Source organism: Penicillium bovifimosum (assembly GCF_028826915.1).
Source record: "Penicillium bovifimosum strain IBT 22155 chromosome Unknown utg000005l_segment0_segment0, whole genome shotgun sequence".
NCBI classification, from domain to species: domain Eukaryota; kingdom Fungi; phylum Ascomycota; class Eurotiomycetes; order Eurotiales; family Aspergillaceae; genus Penicillium; species Penicillium bovifimosum.
Genome location: NW_026622714.1, coordinates 683169 through 696772, shown reverse-complemented (window position 1 = coordinate 696772; position 13604 = coordinate 683169). Strand labels below are relative to the sequence as shown.

At 52.3% G+C, this 13604-nt stretch overlaps 5 protein-coding genes across 5 annotated transcripts; 3 read left to right on the top strand and 2 right to left on the bottom strand.

Moving 5' to 3' along the window:
* Positions 1-245: 245 nt before the first annotated feature.
* N7515_005424 (DnaJ domain protein) lies at positions 246-1183 on the top strand (the record flags this gene model as incomplete). The annotated part of the gene is made up of 2 exons (XM_056666168.1): positions 246-399; positions 450-1183. 2 exons carry the CDS (start codon positions 246-248, stop codon positions 1181-1183), a joined length of 888 nt encoding a protein of 295 aa, XP_056519764.1.
* Positions 1184-1974: 791 nt separating this feature from the next.
* N7515_005423 (universal stress protein family domain protein) lies at positions 1975-4127 on the top strand (the record flags this gene model as incomplete). Its single annotated transcript, XM_056666167.1, has 4 exons — positions 1975-2962; positions 3018-3757; positions 3819-3880; positions 3950-4127. The coding sequence occupies 4 exons, from the start codon at positions 1975-1977 to the stop codon at positions 4125-4127; spliced, it is 1968 nt and encodes a 655-aa protein (XP_056519763.1).
* Positions 4128-4923: 796 nt separating this feature from the next.
* On the top strand, positions 4924-6869 carry N7515_005422 (H(+)-transporting V1 sector ATPase subunit B; the record flags this gene model as incomplete). Its single annotated transcript, XM_056666166.1, has 8 exons — positions 4924-5022; positions 5097-5181; positions 5243-5262; positions 5335-5370; positions 5433-5594; positions 5647-6238; positions 6296-6514; positions 6583-6869. The coding sequence occupies 8 exons, from the start codon at positions 4924-4926 to the stop codon at positions 6867-6869; spliced, it is 1500 nt and encodes a 499-aa protein (XP_056519762.1).
* Positions 6870-7386: 517 nt separating this feature from the next.
* Positions 7387-9692, bottom strand: trpB (tryptophan synthase TRP5; the record flags this gene model as incomplete). The annotated part of the gene is made up of 3 exons (XM_056666165.1): positions 7387-9118; positions 9186-9489; positions 9557-9692. 3 exons carry the CDS (start codon positions 9690-9692, stop codon positions 7387-7389), a joined length of 2172 nt encoding a protein of 723 aa, XP_056519761.1.
* A 1353-nt stretch (positions 9693-11045) lies between these two features.
* Positions 11046-13442, bottom strand: medA (transcriptional regulator medA; the record flags this gene model as incomplete). Its single annotated transcript, XM_056666164.1, has 3 exons — positions 11046-11498; positions 11555-13038; positions 13094-13442. 3 exons carry the CDS (start codon positions 13440-13442, stop codon positions 11046-11048), a joined length of 2286 nt encoding a protein of 761 aa, XP_056519760.1.
* Between the last annotated feature and the right edge of the window lie 162 nt (positions 13443-13604).

Below are 13604 nucleotides of genomic sequence, written 5' to 3'. Positions count from 1 at the left end.
GGAGTCTTGACAGTGGGTTGATTGGGCAAGGCGGGGAGAGGTTGCAAAATGACGCAAATGGGCCGTCGCGTCCAAATCGCGTGTTCCTACCATATTGGAGTAATTTCATGCTCGTGTCGCCGCCACTTTTACCTGCCCTTTATCAATTCGAATCCTATCCGGCGTGATCTATCTCAATTGCGCGCTATTTCCCGTTGTATTATCCCAGATAACATTGGACACCTGCCGGGCCATCAAACCCTGCAATGGCGAAGAACGCGAAGCCTGAAAACCATGCCTCGGACGAAGAAATGCCCTCTGTCGAGGAAAACCTCTACAAGATTCTAGGCGTTGCATCCGATGCGACACCAGAAGCCATCAAAACCGCATACAAAAAGAGCGCCCTGCGAAACCATCCCGGTATGCAACCCCAAAGCCCAGAATCACACAAATTACTAACTCCAGCACAGACAAGGTGAGCGAAGATGCCCGCGCCGAAGCCAACGCAAAATTCCAGCAGATCGCGCTAGCATACGGTGTTCTCTCCGACGCGCGCCGACGAAGTGTGTACGACCGCACCGGCAGCACGGACGAAGCCTTCGGCGAAGACGGCGACTTCAACTGGGCGGACTTCTACCACGAACAGCTCTCGGCGATGCTGGACTCGCGTGCTATCTCCGACTTCCAGAAGAAATACCAAAACTCAGACGAGGAAAGGAAGGATCTGCTCGCTGCGTATGAGACGCACGAGGGTGATATGGATGCCATCTACGATACCGTCATGCTGTCTAATGTGCTCGACGACGATGAGCGATTCCGCGGGATAATTGATCAGGCTATTGCTGATGGGGAAGTTGAGGACTATGAACGTTATTCTAAGGAGTCGGAGAAGAAGAAACAGGCGCGTGTGAAGAAGGCGAAGAAGGAGGCGAGGGAGGCGGAGAAGTTGGGGAAGGAAATTGAGGATAAGAAGAAGAAGAAAGCCGGGGCTGGGTCGAAGGCTGCGGCGAATGAGGATGACCTGCTGGCTATTATCACTAAGCGTCAGCAGGATCGTGGTGCTGGTTTCCTTGCTCGTTTGGAGGAGAAGTATGCGCAGCCTGGTAAGAAGCGTGGTGCGGATGATGAGCCTCCGGAGGAAGCTTTTGCTGCTGTTGGGGCTCGGAAGGGGTCGAAGCCTAAGTCGAAGAGGGCTAAGGCCTAGTTTGTTCTCTATTGTTCTGCATTCATGTGTCATGGCAAGCGTTTATCGTCTCGGTTTAAGGGTTCCATAGGAGTTAGGCAATTGCATTCGGACCGGTTGAGATGTGTTTACTTGGTCAGAATAAAAAATTTGGCTTCGTTTGAAGCTCGTTCTAACGATTGGGTATCTGGTCTATGTAGTAGTATGCTCTGTCTGTCAGAATTCAACAATAACAATGCTTCTTTGTGGTAATGCAGGGATACCTTATACGGAGTAGGGCAAGCAATTCCTCGATAATTATATCCATACTTGTAAATTCGACCTAACCCATAACTCCATAGGTTGTTCTAGTTCATGCTCTATTCTGGCAATTTATGCGAATTTATCGAGTTCCATCAATTCCTTCCATCTAATTGGGAATGATATGCAAGTTCGTGCTCCGTGTCACTCGTGGCTGCACTTCGAAGCCTGACATGCGCTCTTTCTCCCAACCCTTACTTCCCCCTTCTCACGTGGATGGTTCAAGATTGTATATGAGTCTTGGAAGTCCAGATTGTATCCCATTGCTAGACATCCAGTATATTCTGCACCTATTAGGTATTAACCTCTATTCTGACCCTTTTCTGTGCGCTTTCAGGCCCAGTTACCTAATTCTGCCATACTAATGCAGACCAGACCATTCTAAGACCCATTCCTAGCAGTCCCATCGTCATAACAGGGCGATCTGCTCCACATTCCTCGGCGCTTGGCGACGTCGTTGGACGAGCGCCCAGTTCCCCACATCCGGAGGCGGTGCGAAGCCAAATCAAGCCATGTCGTACCACACTTACCACACTGGTCGAACTTCTCCTATACCAACGAACTCTGAACAACTCAAAAGCTCAGATAGTCGATCTCCAATAATATCAACAACCCCAATAGAGAAACCATCGGGTCTCAACCGAACCAGACAAAGCTTGTTGGTTGCCCCGCAGAAGGCGGGCGGGAGCTATTCATCCAGAGCGGGAGCCCGCAGCCCAGTCGAGCCGCTCATCTCATCGCCTTTGCGCATCATTTCATCTGCCATGGCATCTGCTCCTACTTCACCCGAGAGGGAGACCCCTGGAGATGTCAATGTCCATGCTCGGAGATCATCTGACTATGCCGTTGAAGCTGGCCGAACAGCAGCTCACCTTGGAAATGATGATAATGGGAAATTTGACAACACTGCGGCTTCTTCAGAACAGCCACATGCAAAAAAGCGATTTCTGCAATCTCGAGAGAGATCCCAGGGACGCAAGGGTGTGGCCGCCATGATGTCTGGCCGTCTCTTCCCTAGAAGCTTCTCCCGCGGCAGAGAACGAGATTCATCACGGGGGTCATCTTCCCAGCGTGGTTCATCACTGGATTCCAGTGCGACACCTTCCCCGGATCGGGGTCGTTCCCCTGCCTCTGGTGGCCAGTCTACTCATATTGAAACTCTTAAAGCATCACCTGGGGATTCAGGGAAAGGGCAGGCATTTAATATGCACGATTCATTCAACAAGTCAGACGAAGCATTGGTCAAACCACATGGGAATCTGCCAGACTATGTCAAGCCAGCTGTGGAGGAGGGAGGGGAGCGGTTAGCCAAGGATGTATTTGATCGTGACAAGAATATGATTGAAAGCAGCGAGGATGAACCTGATTCCTCGAGCGACGAAGATAGCACCCATGAGGGTGAACGGGGCCGACGGAAGAAGAAGCACTCGGATATCACATCGATCACGCCTAGTGATTTCGAGAAACCTAAGAGTGACAAGTCCAGGCAGTCAGAAGAACGTACGTTAACGTTCGAGATTCATCAAAGAGCTTCATATACTGACATGTCGTACAGAACAAGTTTCTCCAAAACCAAGTGGACACCAAGAGAAGAAACCCCGAAAATCTGCGTTAAAACCTGTGGTGCATCCGCAAACCAGTTTCGACATTCCCACCCCTCGTATCCAATCAGTGGCTGGGACACCTTATGGCTCCGATGATGAAGCCGAGATCGGTGACATTCATCGTGCCCAGAAGCTCGGTATTTCCATGTCAGCAATTGATAACGGAGTTCGCAACCGCTCCATCCGGACAATTGTTCGCGGGAACTTCTCGAGTCTGCAGGAGGAAGGTGATGGGACCCGTCGTCGCCGGCGCAAATACCTAATCGCAACCGACTTGAGTGAAGAGTCGGTGTATGCCCTGGAGTGGACCATCGGTACGGTTCTTAGAGACGGAGATACCATCTTTGCCATATACGTCATGCATGAGGACTCTGCTACTGCGCCAGCAGGGCAGGTCGGCGAGGGAGCCAAAATGATAAAAGATGCGAGGGCTGTTGTTGGCACCCAGACAAAGGAAGCCAATCAAAATTCTGGATCCCGTACCATTCTGGGTCGACTTGGCCCTGGTACTGCAAGCAAGACACACTCTGCTGATTCCCGGGCATCCTCGATAGCTGAGGCGGAACGGGTGAGGGCAGTTGAGACTGTGTCTCAGACCTGTGTGAAGCTGCTGCGGAAAACGGTATTGCAAGTCCGAATTGCCGTGGAGGTGATCCACTGCAAGAACCCGAAGTCTATGATTACTGAAGCTGTAAGTAGTTCCCTGTTCTGGGTTCTCTTTGTTGTTAACTTACACTTACACTCTATCCTAGATCGATGAACTCGAGCCGACACTAGTTATTGTGGGCGCTCGAGGCCAAAGTGCTTTGAAAGGGTGAGTGACACCAGACATTCAAGTTTCAACTGCGTGCGGTTGAGAAGTATACTGATCTGATCCTTCCAGTGTCCTTCTCGGCTCATTCTCCAACTACCTACTCTCGAACTCTTCCGTCCCGGTAATGGTTGCTCGCCGAAAGCTGAAGAGACATACATGGAAAGACAAACTCAAGGGCACCGCCAATGTGCGCCTATCCAATAATCTCGTTACTCCGAAAAGCCTTTCCCAAGCTATAGTGGATTGAATCGGCGTTTTTTTCTCTCTTCATGTTCTCTCTGGCTTGCATTTTCTTGGATCGGATCATCGCAAGGCTATCGTCTTGCACAGCGTTCGGATTTTGCTTTATGAATAACTCTTGTGCTCTACTCTATCTTACGTGTTGGATACCCGGCTTTCATGGGTTCATGACCCTCGCATGATCCTAATTATCTCCTCTATTCTTAATTAATTCTGGTCCCTGACACGGGCTTTTGCTGTCTATTTGGCTCCTGGTCGGCGTATCAGTGTCTTTGGTTGCTTGGCAATTGCTTAGGATTGTGTACATCATTCCACAACAAGTAGAGACTTTCATTAGACGTTGATATTGTATACTTAGCACGGCATCGTCGTTTGCTGTTTAATGTCCAACTTCGAGCTATCTTCTGTGTCTGATGTCTGAGACTCTGATCGGTTCACGGTTGCAACTCGTGTGGTCCTAAGCTTTGTTGAAGCGTTGCCATTCTCCCTATTCTATTGTTTGACTAGTCACTACCCCAAGGGCCAAGTAAGGCAAGTCCCAAGAGCTCTCCTTCTTTGCTTGATTCCACAAGGCGAAGAACTTCAATGTTCTTGCTCGCAGCTCGAGCTAGTTAACTAACTAGATGTCAGATTACGTACACAATCGACCGGGCTACGCAATCTTGGACCATATCACGTGCAACGTCACCGCCCGAGCTCCCCCGTCGAGACAGCTGGACCAACCCCCCAGTCCCACCTTTGCTCGATTCCCCATCGCCGTCTTTATTTCTCTTGAAGTTCGCCCGTGGAGGATCTGATTCGCCATGGCCGATTTTATTGACCCCCGGATGTCCTCCGTCAAGCCCCGAATCCGTTACAATACCATCTCCGGCATCAACGGACCGCTGGTTGTCCTTGACAATGTGAGCTGACCTATGAACTTGATGTTCTGGCCAGATAATGAAAGCCGCAAGCTAATAACAACATTTAAAAACAGGTCAAGTTCCCCCGTTATAACGAGATCGTCTCCTTGACGCTCCCCGATGGCTCAGAGCGCAGTGGCCAGGTGCTGGAAGCCAGAGGTCCGTTCCCCACATTCTGCCGATTGTATACATGGAAGCTGACTATCATGCGTGCAAATAGGAAACCGCGCTGTCGTGCAGGTATGGACTGAGTCTGATGCTATTTATTGTCCCTTAGCGCACAAGGCATTAACGCAGCTGCTTTTCAACTAGGTGTTCGAGGGTACCCCCGGTATCGATGTCAAGAAGGTATAACAGCCATGGGATTTCTTTAATGATTCGTGAGTCGGATGTGCTGACATATCGATCAGACCAAAGTCGAGTTCAGCGGTCACAGCTTGAAGCTTGGTGTGTCCGAGGACATGTTAGGTCGAGTCTTCGATGGTTCGGGACGTGCTATTGATAAGGGCCCCAAGGTGTTGGCGGAAGACTACCTGGATATCAACGGACAGCCTATCAACCCTTACTCACGAGTATGCGTCCTACTCCGATATGAATTCTATAGGAAGCTAACTAACTGGCAAGGTGTACCCCGAGGAAATTATCTCTACCGGTATCTCCGCTATCGACACAATGAACTCTATTGCCCGTGGACAGAAGATCCCCATCTTCTCGGCTGCCGGTCTACCCCATAACGAGATTGCCGCGCAGATCTGTCGGCAAGCTGGTCTGGCCAAGCGGCCAACCAAGGATGTTCACGACGGCCACGAGGAGAACTTCTCTATCGTCTTCGCCGCTATGGGTGTCAACATGGAGACTGCCCGTTTCTTCACTCGCGACTTTGAGGAGAACGGCAGTATGGAGCGTGTTACTTTGTTCCTGAACTTGGCCAACGACCCTACTATCGAGCGTATTATCACTCCACGTCTTGCCCTGACCACCGCCGAATACTACGCCTACCAGCTCGAGAAGCACGTCCTGGTTATCATGACCGATATGTCGGCCTACTGTGATGCCCTGCGTGAGGTTTCCGCTGCCAGAGAAGAAGTCCCCGGTCGTCGTGGTTACCCCGGTTACATGTACACGGATTTGTCCACCCTGTACGAGCGTGCTGGACGAGTCGAGGGCCGTAACGGTTCTATCACACAGATTCCTATTCTGACCATGCCTAACGATGGTTCGTCCTTCTACCAAACAACCGAACAACCTGAACAGCACTAATCTATCTATACAGATATCACCCACCCAATTCCCGATTTGACCGGCTACATTACCGAAGGTCAAATCTTCATCGATCGTCAGCTCGACAACCGCGGTATCTACCCACCAATCAATGTCCTCCCCTCGCTATCCCGTCTGATGAAGTCTGCCATCGGCGAGGGCCGCACCCGCAAGGACCACGGTGACGTCTCCAACCAGCTATACGCCAAGTACGCCATTGGTCGCGACGCCGGTAAGCAAAAATCCCCTTCTTTCCCCCCACTTTCCACCGCACCAGCTAACGTTAATACCCGCAACCAGCCGCCATGAAAGCCGTCGTCGGAGAAGAAGCTCTCTCCTCCGAAGACAAGCTCTCCCTCGAATTCCTCGAGAAATTCGAGCGAACCTTCATCAGCCAGTCTCCCTACGAGTCGCGCACCATCCAAGAATCCCTTGACCTCGCCTGGAACCTCCTCCGCATTTACCCCAAGGAACTCCTCAACCGTGTTCCCAAGCGCACTCTTGACGAGTTCTATGCCCGCCATGCACGCAAGATTCCTAACAAGGATACCCGTGATAACTCGCATGAGAACCTTATTGATGCATGAGTGTGCTGTGTGTTGAGTCTGGACTTGGACTTGGCTTTGGTTTTTGGCTACGGGGTTGCTTTTAGTGTGCTTTGTTGATATCAATTGCATATACTCCTATCTCTTTACTTGTTTGTTTTTTTTTTTACTCTTTTGGTTTGTGAGCATGATACAATATTGAATTTATTCTAGAGCTTGGGTCTCTGAAAAGAGTGTTTGTTAGGGCTTGGGCTGTCGTAGTTGGAAACGTGAAGTAACTCGACGGTATGTCTGCGAGCACGACTGTGGTCCGTGGATAGGTACCAATAGGAAAGACGTAAGGTAGGAGAATGGGATATCAATATGTACTTTTGATTGCTATCCAAAAAAATGCGAAAGACCTAAAAGGTAAAAGTAGAGCGCTTTCCCATCCGCAAAGGAAACACAAACGTCTCAACAAAAACTCGTGTATATGTAACAAGGACAGCAAGAGAAGTAATACCCTGCCCAAGGCAGGGAAAAACAGGTCATAAAGGAGGGCGACGTCAAGGAAAAACATCTAGAAACGCAGGTCCCAATTGATCTTAGGACCCAAGCGAGGAAGCTCATCAGCAACCTGCTGCACATCCTTATCACCCCGACCACTCAAGTTCAGAACAATATTCTGACCCTTCTCCATCTGCTTAGCCAATTGCATGACACCCCAGACAGCGTGCGAAGACTCCAAGGCAGGAATAATACCCTCATGCTGAGCAAGGGCACGGAAACCAGCCAGAGCCTGGCTATCGTCGGCCGTGATGAAAGTAGCGCGGTTCGTATCCTTCCAGTTACTAAGCTCCGGTCCGACACCGGGGTAATCGAGACCAGCGGAAATCGAGTGAGTCTCAGCGATCTGGCCGTGCTCGTTCTGCAGAACGTAAGTACGGACGCCGTGCAGGACACCGTGTGAACCGCCAGAGAGGGTGGCGGAATGACGGTTAGTGTCAACGCCATCGCCGGCAGCCTCGACGCCGATGAGTTTGACGCTGGGGTCGTTGGAGAAGGGGTAGAACATGCCGACGGCGTTACTGCCACCGCCGACACAGGCGACGACGGCGTCGGGTAGCTTGCCGATCTGGGCTTGCATTTGCTCCTTTGTTTCGCTGCCGATGACGGATTGGAAGGTGCGGACGATTGTCGGGAAGGGGTGGGGGCCGATTGCGGAGCCGATGATGTAGTGGGTTGTGTCGAGCTCGACGACCCAAGCGCGGAGGGCTTCGTTGACTGCGTCGCGGAGGGTGCGGCTGCCGGCTTCGACGGCGACGACGGAGGCGCCGAGGAGTTTCATGCGGAAGACGTTGAGGCCTTGGCGGCGGACGTCTTCGGCGCCCATGAAGACTGTGCATGCCATGCCGAACTTGGCGCAGACGGTCGCTGTTGCTACGCCGTGTTGGCCGGCGCCGGTTTCGGCGATGATGCGCGTCTTGCCGAGGCGGCGGGCGATGAGGATCTGGCCGAGGGCGTTGTTGATCTTGTGGCTGCCGGTGTGGTTGAGATCCTCGCGCTTGAGCCAGATGTTCGCGCCGCCGATGTGATCAGTCAGCCGCTGCGCCATGTGCAGGCTACTGGGACGGCCCATGTAGGGGTAGTAGGAGCGGAACTCTTCCCAGAACTTGGGGTCGTTGTTGGCCTGGTCGAAGCCGCGCTCGAGCTCGGCCAAGCAGTCCATGAGAGACTCGGGGACGTACTGTCCGCCGAACTCGCCGAATCGTGAGGGCTGCGAAGATACGTCCTTGGTCACATTGAGAGCCTCGAGCTGGTCGCCGAGACCAGGTCCGGCAGGGGTGTCGGCATCGGTGATGACCTTGGTCGGCTGAGCAGTAGTGTCGGGCAGGGCCTTCTGGATGGCCTCGAGGACATTGACCTCGCGGGTGAAGGTACCTGATGCATCGCGCTCGCGCTTGCGTCCGGTGATGCTGGAGAGGTAGTCCTCAGCAGCCTTGGCAGCCTGGCCAGCAGGGGCCTTGCCAACGACAGTGATGATCTGACTGCCAATGACGACACCCTCGGCCTGTTCCTGGACGGAGAGGAAGTGCTCACGAGTGCTCACACCGAAGCCCAATGCGGCAGGGACATTGCCGGAGTATTCGTGGACACGCTTCAGAAGCTCGGGGATGTTGGCGCTGAGTGAGCCGGTGGCACCGGTTACACCCATGCGGGAAACGACGTAAATGAAGCTGTCTGCAATCTTGCAGAGAAGACGCATGCGCGAGTCGGAGGTAGCAGGGGCAATGAGGGGGACGTAAGACAGACTAATGATAGACAATCATGTCAGGTTCATGTGTTAAAAGGTCATAAGGATAGAGGAAGCCCACTTACCCAGTGCTAGCGCAGAGGTCACGGAAACGAACAGCCTCCTCGGGGGGCAAATCAACCATAATGAAACCGTTCACTCCAGCCTCCTTGCAATCGCGGAGCATGCGCTCCTCTCCATACTTCAGGACAGGGTTGAAGTACCCCATCAGGAGAAGCGGAGTCTTTAAGCCACGGCTGCGTGCAGTGCGAACAAGTTCGAGGACGATAGTGAGGGTAACGCCATTCTCCAGAGCCTTGGTGTTAGCAGTTTGAATGGTAGGGCCATCAGCAATGGGATCAGTGAAAGGAATGCCAAGCTCGATGATATCTATACATTTCAGGTATTAGTTGAAAACCATCTCCCCGGTTCATTCATCACTTCGGTGTGGACATACCGGCTCCACCGTTCTCAAGACCCAAGAGGGTATCGACGGTCTCCTCAACAGTGGGGTATCCTGCTGTGATGTAGGCGACAAGGGCTGCGCGCCTCTGCTCTTTGCACTTGGCAAAGGTCTCTTTGATGGCGTCCATATCTGAAGCCTATGCAATGCGAGGGTGGAGTGAAAGAAGGTGGGTGATGGGAAGGGAGAAGGGGAAGGGCCAATTGGAGGCAAACAGTCCCTATTTATGTACTGGGAGTGCAATTGTTTATGGTGTGAGTGGTAAAGTGAAAGAAGACAGGAAATGATGGTCACAAAAGCAAAACAGCTTCAAAGGATGACTCAATTGCCCTTTTTTGATACTGCCCGGTTTCGCAGGGCACCCCGCGTATCACGTGATTGGTGGATCGATAAGAATGTGAGCATTGTGGGCCGGGGTGGCGATAAGATAGGTCACATGACGGTTCCGAGGATCTGTCTGCTCACCGCCTAACCGAAGGTCAAGTTGCCAAGTGCAATTTAGAAGAGGGCTTGGTGGATCACGTGGTGAGAGATATCAGGCTTAGGAAATCCATATACAAAGGCTACAGACGAGAGTAAGAATGACGAACTGTAAAAGGTAAGATTCAAAGCAGGTAAGATTAAAGATAACAGTCAGGTAACGAACAGTCCAACTGTTCAGTCCCAAACGCCAGAACAATGCAGTAGGTAGTAAGTGACAACCCTCAGCTCAAGTAACAAGAAAGTGAAAAGTGACAAATCAACTCCAGAGGAAAAAAATTGAACAAGAAAGTCAAAATAGACGGGGGAGTACATAGAGATGAAGCCCTACAACACGAAGCGAACCTCAATGTGTCAGTCAAGCCCTCCAGATCCAAAACCCGCTGTGCCAAGTGCGCCAAATGATAACTGGATAAAATGGGCCAAGCCACCCAGATATCCCAAGAGAAAACAAAACCCAAGTCTATCCCATTCCCAATCCGAGACGAAAAACCGCAAATGCAAAAAGGAATGACAGCAAGCGCCCGCTATGCTGGATGGTAGTACAAAGCCCAGAATGTATCTTTTGTTCGCAAAAAGGGAGTGGAAGGCCGCAATGCCCGGCGTGTAAATATGCAACCCGAGGAAGGAATGAACAAGACACCGTCTAGATGCGAGAAACAGGTCTTAAAAAAACAAAAAAACAGCAGTGAAATCAAATATGCAAAGGCTCGATGGTTGGGTGTATGTGGGCATCAGGCATCAGATGGTGTAATGTAAGGACGGACATAAAATCATGATCAATGTGCGGGATGCGAGGGTCAGACATAGGACTTTAGGTGACTTTTTCAAGTCAAAAAAGGGACTATGGCCGAGGACCTGGCAAGCCGTGGTCTGGGCTTGGAAAGGAGTGACAAGAGAAGGAAATTCGTATCTGCAGTAAAATCGGAGGGGAAGTATGAAGATCGAAAGGAAGAAAAAAAAAAGCAGCGCGAAATCGATAAAGGTCCAGCCAGGAGGTAAATCAGTGCCCGTGAGCGGTGTCATGCATGGAGTACACGGGGTCCAGGTAGTTGTAGCATCCCCCGTTGGTCGGGGCGCCGGTGTGAGGGGCGCTCGGGCCGAGTGGGTGCATGTCCCAAGGTCGAGGAGCGGAGGCTGCGAGGCTGTGGGCATTTTGGGGATGACAGATGGCTGGATAAGAGTATGCACCGACGGAGGAGTATGGTTGTGTGACTGCAACCATGGATCGGAGGTCGGGGGCTGAGGACAGGTGGGAGCTGGGGTGATCGGCCTCCGAGTAGGCCTGGACAGGCATGCTCGTGTAGGTGTTACCAGCAGGAGCATGGTCGGGGATCGACTGAGGAGAGTTGGAAGTGTGGGCCTCGGTGCCGGAATCAGAAGCAGTGCCATGGCTGGTGTAGTTTGTAGTCATTGGCGTGGGGATAGCACTGGCGGTGGAGGAGTAGCTGGCAGACTAGATTGAGAAAATCAGTAACTTATCACAAGTGGGCTACGGACGTTAGAACATACGTATTTTCCAATGATCTTCTTCAGTGCGTGGCTCAAGATCTTCCAAGGGAACACCTTGACATCCTTCTCGATGTTGCGAGGCTTGGGGGCAGGGAAGCCCATGATGAGCTTGAAGAACTCTTCGCTGTCAGCCTTGGCCTTGGAGACGGTCAAAGGACGGAAACCCTCCAGGTTGCGACGGATACGGTTCTTCTCCTCGACAGTGAAGCGCACAGCAACGAGCGACTCGAGAAGGTAAATGGTATCCACACTAGTGACAAAACACTCGTCCTTGTCCTCCCAGTAAATGCAGCTGATGCAGATGCTGCTTGGAGCTCGATCCTCGGGGGTAACAGCCTTGAACTCGCCCAGGATGGTGCTACCAGTCTGGGAACGGGTGAACTGCACCAGACGACGTTGACAGCCACGCTCTTCCTCCGACCAGCCGTCGGTCATGGTGTTCAGGTCACCGTTGAGCTTGAGCACAGCCTTGGTGGGATACATGGCATACGGGTTGAAAGCTCCGCTGTGGGACATGGCGTTTGTTTGGATGGTCGAGGTGCGAATCAGAGTGGGGTTCGCTGAACCGCGCTGGACGGGACCCTTTCGTTGACGCAGACCATGTGCCAGGGCGAGGCCTGTGTGGCGAGCATCGGTGCCGAACGATGGGCTCCAACCTGGGGTGATAGGGGAAGGGACACGGTGGGCGGGCTGAGGAGCGGCAGACACAGTGGAATATTGGCCAGAGCCAGTCTGAGGAGAGGAGGCAGCTTGGTACGGTGTGACGAACCCGGCCATGGCGGGCAGAGGCTGCAGGTACGGCGAGTAGGATGCAGACACCGAGCGGCTGTGGTAGCCCTCGTGGTGCTCAACCTTGGGAATCACCGCTCCAGTGTGTCTCTTAGCGGAAGGTGCCGCAGTGACATCGGCGTAGGACGAGAGCTTCCTCTTGCGGGAGTCCACTGGCGGCGAAGAGTGCGGGACTTGCTCGTAGGTAAACACACCGACCTGGAGAGTGGTGGCAGGATAGTTTTCCTGGGTCTCCATTGAGACGGAAAGGGGCACAGCGAGTGATGGCGAGCCGGTGGACAGGAAAGCAGGTACATCGGCGGAAAGACCGTACATGAAATCAGGGCCGTCGAAGCCGAGGAAGTGCGGAAGGGACTCAACCTTCTTCGAGCCGAAGACCACATACAAGGCGGCGTATGTGGAGGCATGCAGATCATAGGGGCACTGGAGTTTTACCATCACTCGGCCTCCTTCGCTTCCCCGCTGGGGACTGTATGTCACAATCTCGGGTAGCTGTCGGTGGCGTGCAGCTAACATGGGCGACTGAGACTCCTCGTAGGAGCTAGCATACTCATTGGGCAGATACGGAACGCAATCCGAGATCTGACTTGCCTGATCGGCCATGGGCGAGGGAACCATTGGGGTCGTTACATAGGGTGATTGGCCGTAGTTCGAGTAAGAAGCAGCATCTTGAAGAGATCTTGTGGAACCGTAATCTGTGTGGTCTTAGCATGGAACGTTTGCAAATCGAGGTCTCCAGTTGCAACATACCTAGAATGGCTCCAGCGGCGGGCTTCTGGAAAGCAGACATGGACAAGATGGGCTCAGACTTGGCCCACAGGCCGTCTGAAAATGCACCGACAAACTGTGACTCTTCTGAGTCCGACAGGTCCAACGACTCGCCGAGTATTAGAGGCGTTTGAAAGTCCGGGTCGAACTGTGACGGGAAAGAAGAGACAAGGTCAGTCGGAAGGTTTCTTGTGCACACGAAAATGGCTGGGTTGAGAGGCTTCAAACAGGATTCTGGGCTGGGATTGGAAGAATTGGGCAAAACATGCGGGCATCCACCAGGCTGAGGGGGTTTTCTTACCAAAACACCGTGTGTCTTCGAGTAAGCCAGCTTGAAGATGTTGCAGCGAGTGCAACGAGACAGAACCTTCTGAAGCGAATGACTGGGAATTTATTCCAAACGATTGTAGGTTGAAAAAGCACGAGCAATAATGGAGTGCTCTCCGAGACAGAACGAGCGACAAGATGAAGTTGCTGTCAGTCTCACAAAAAT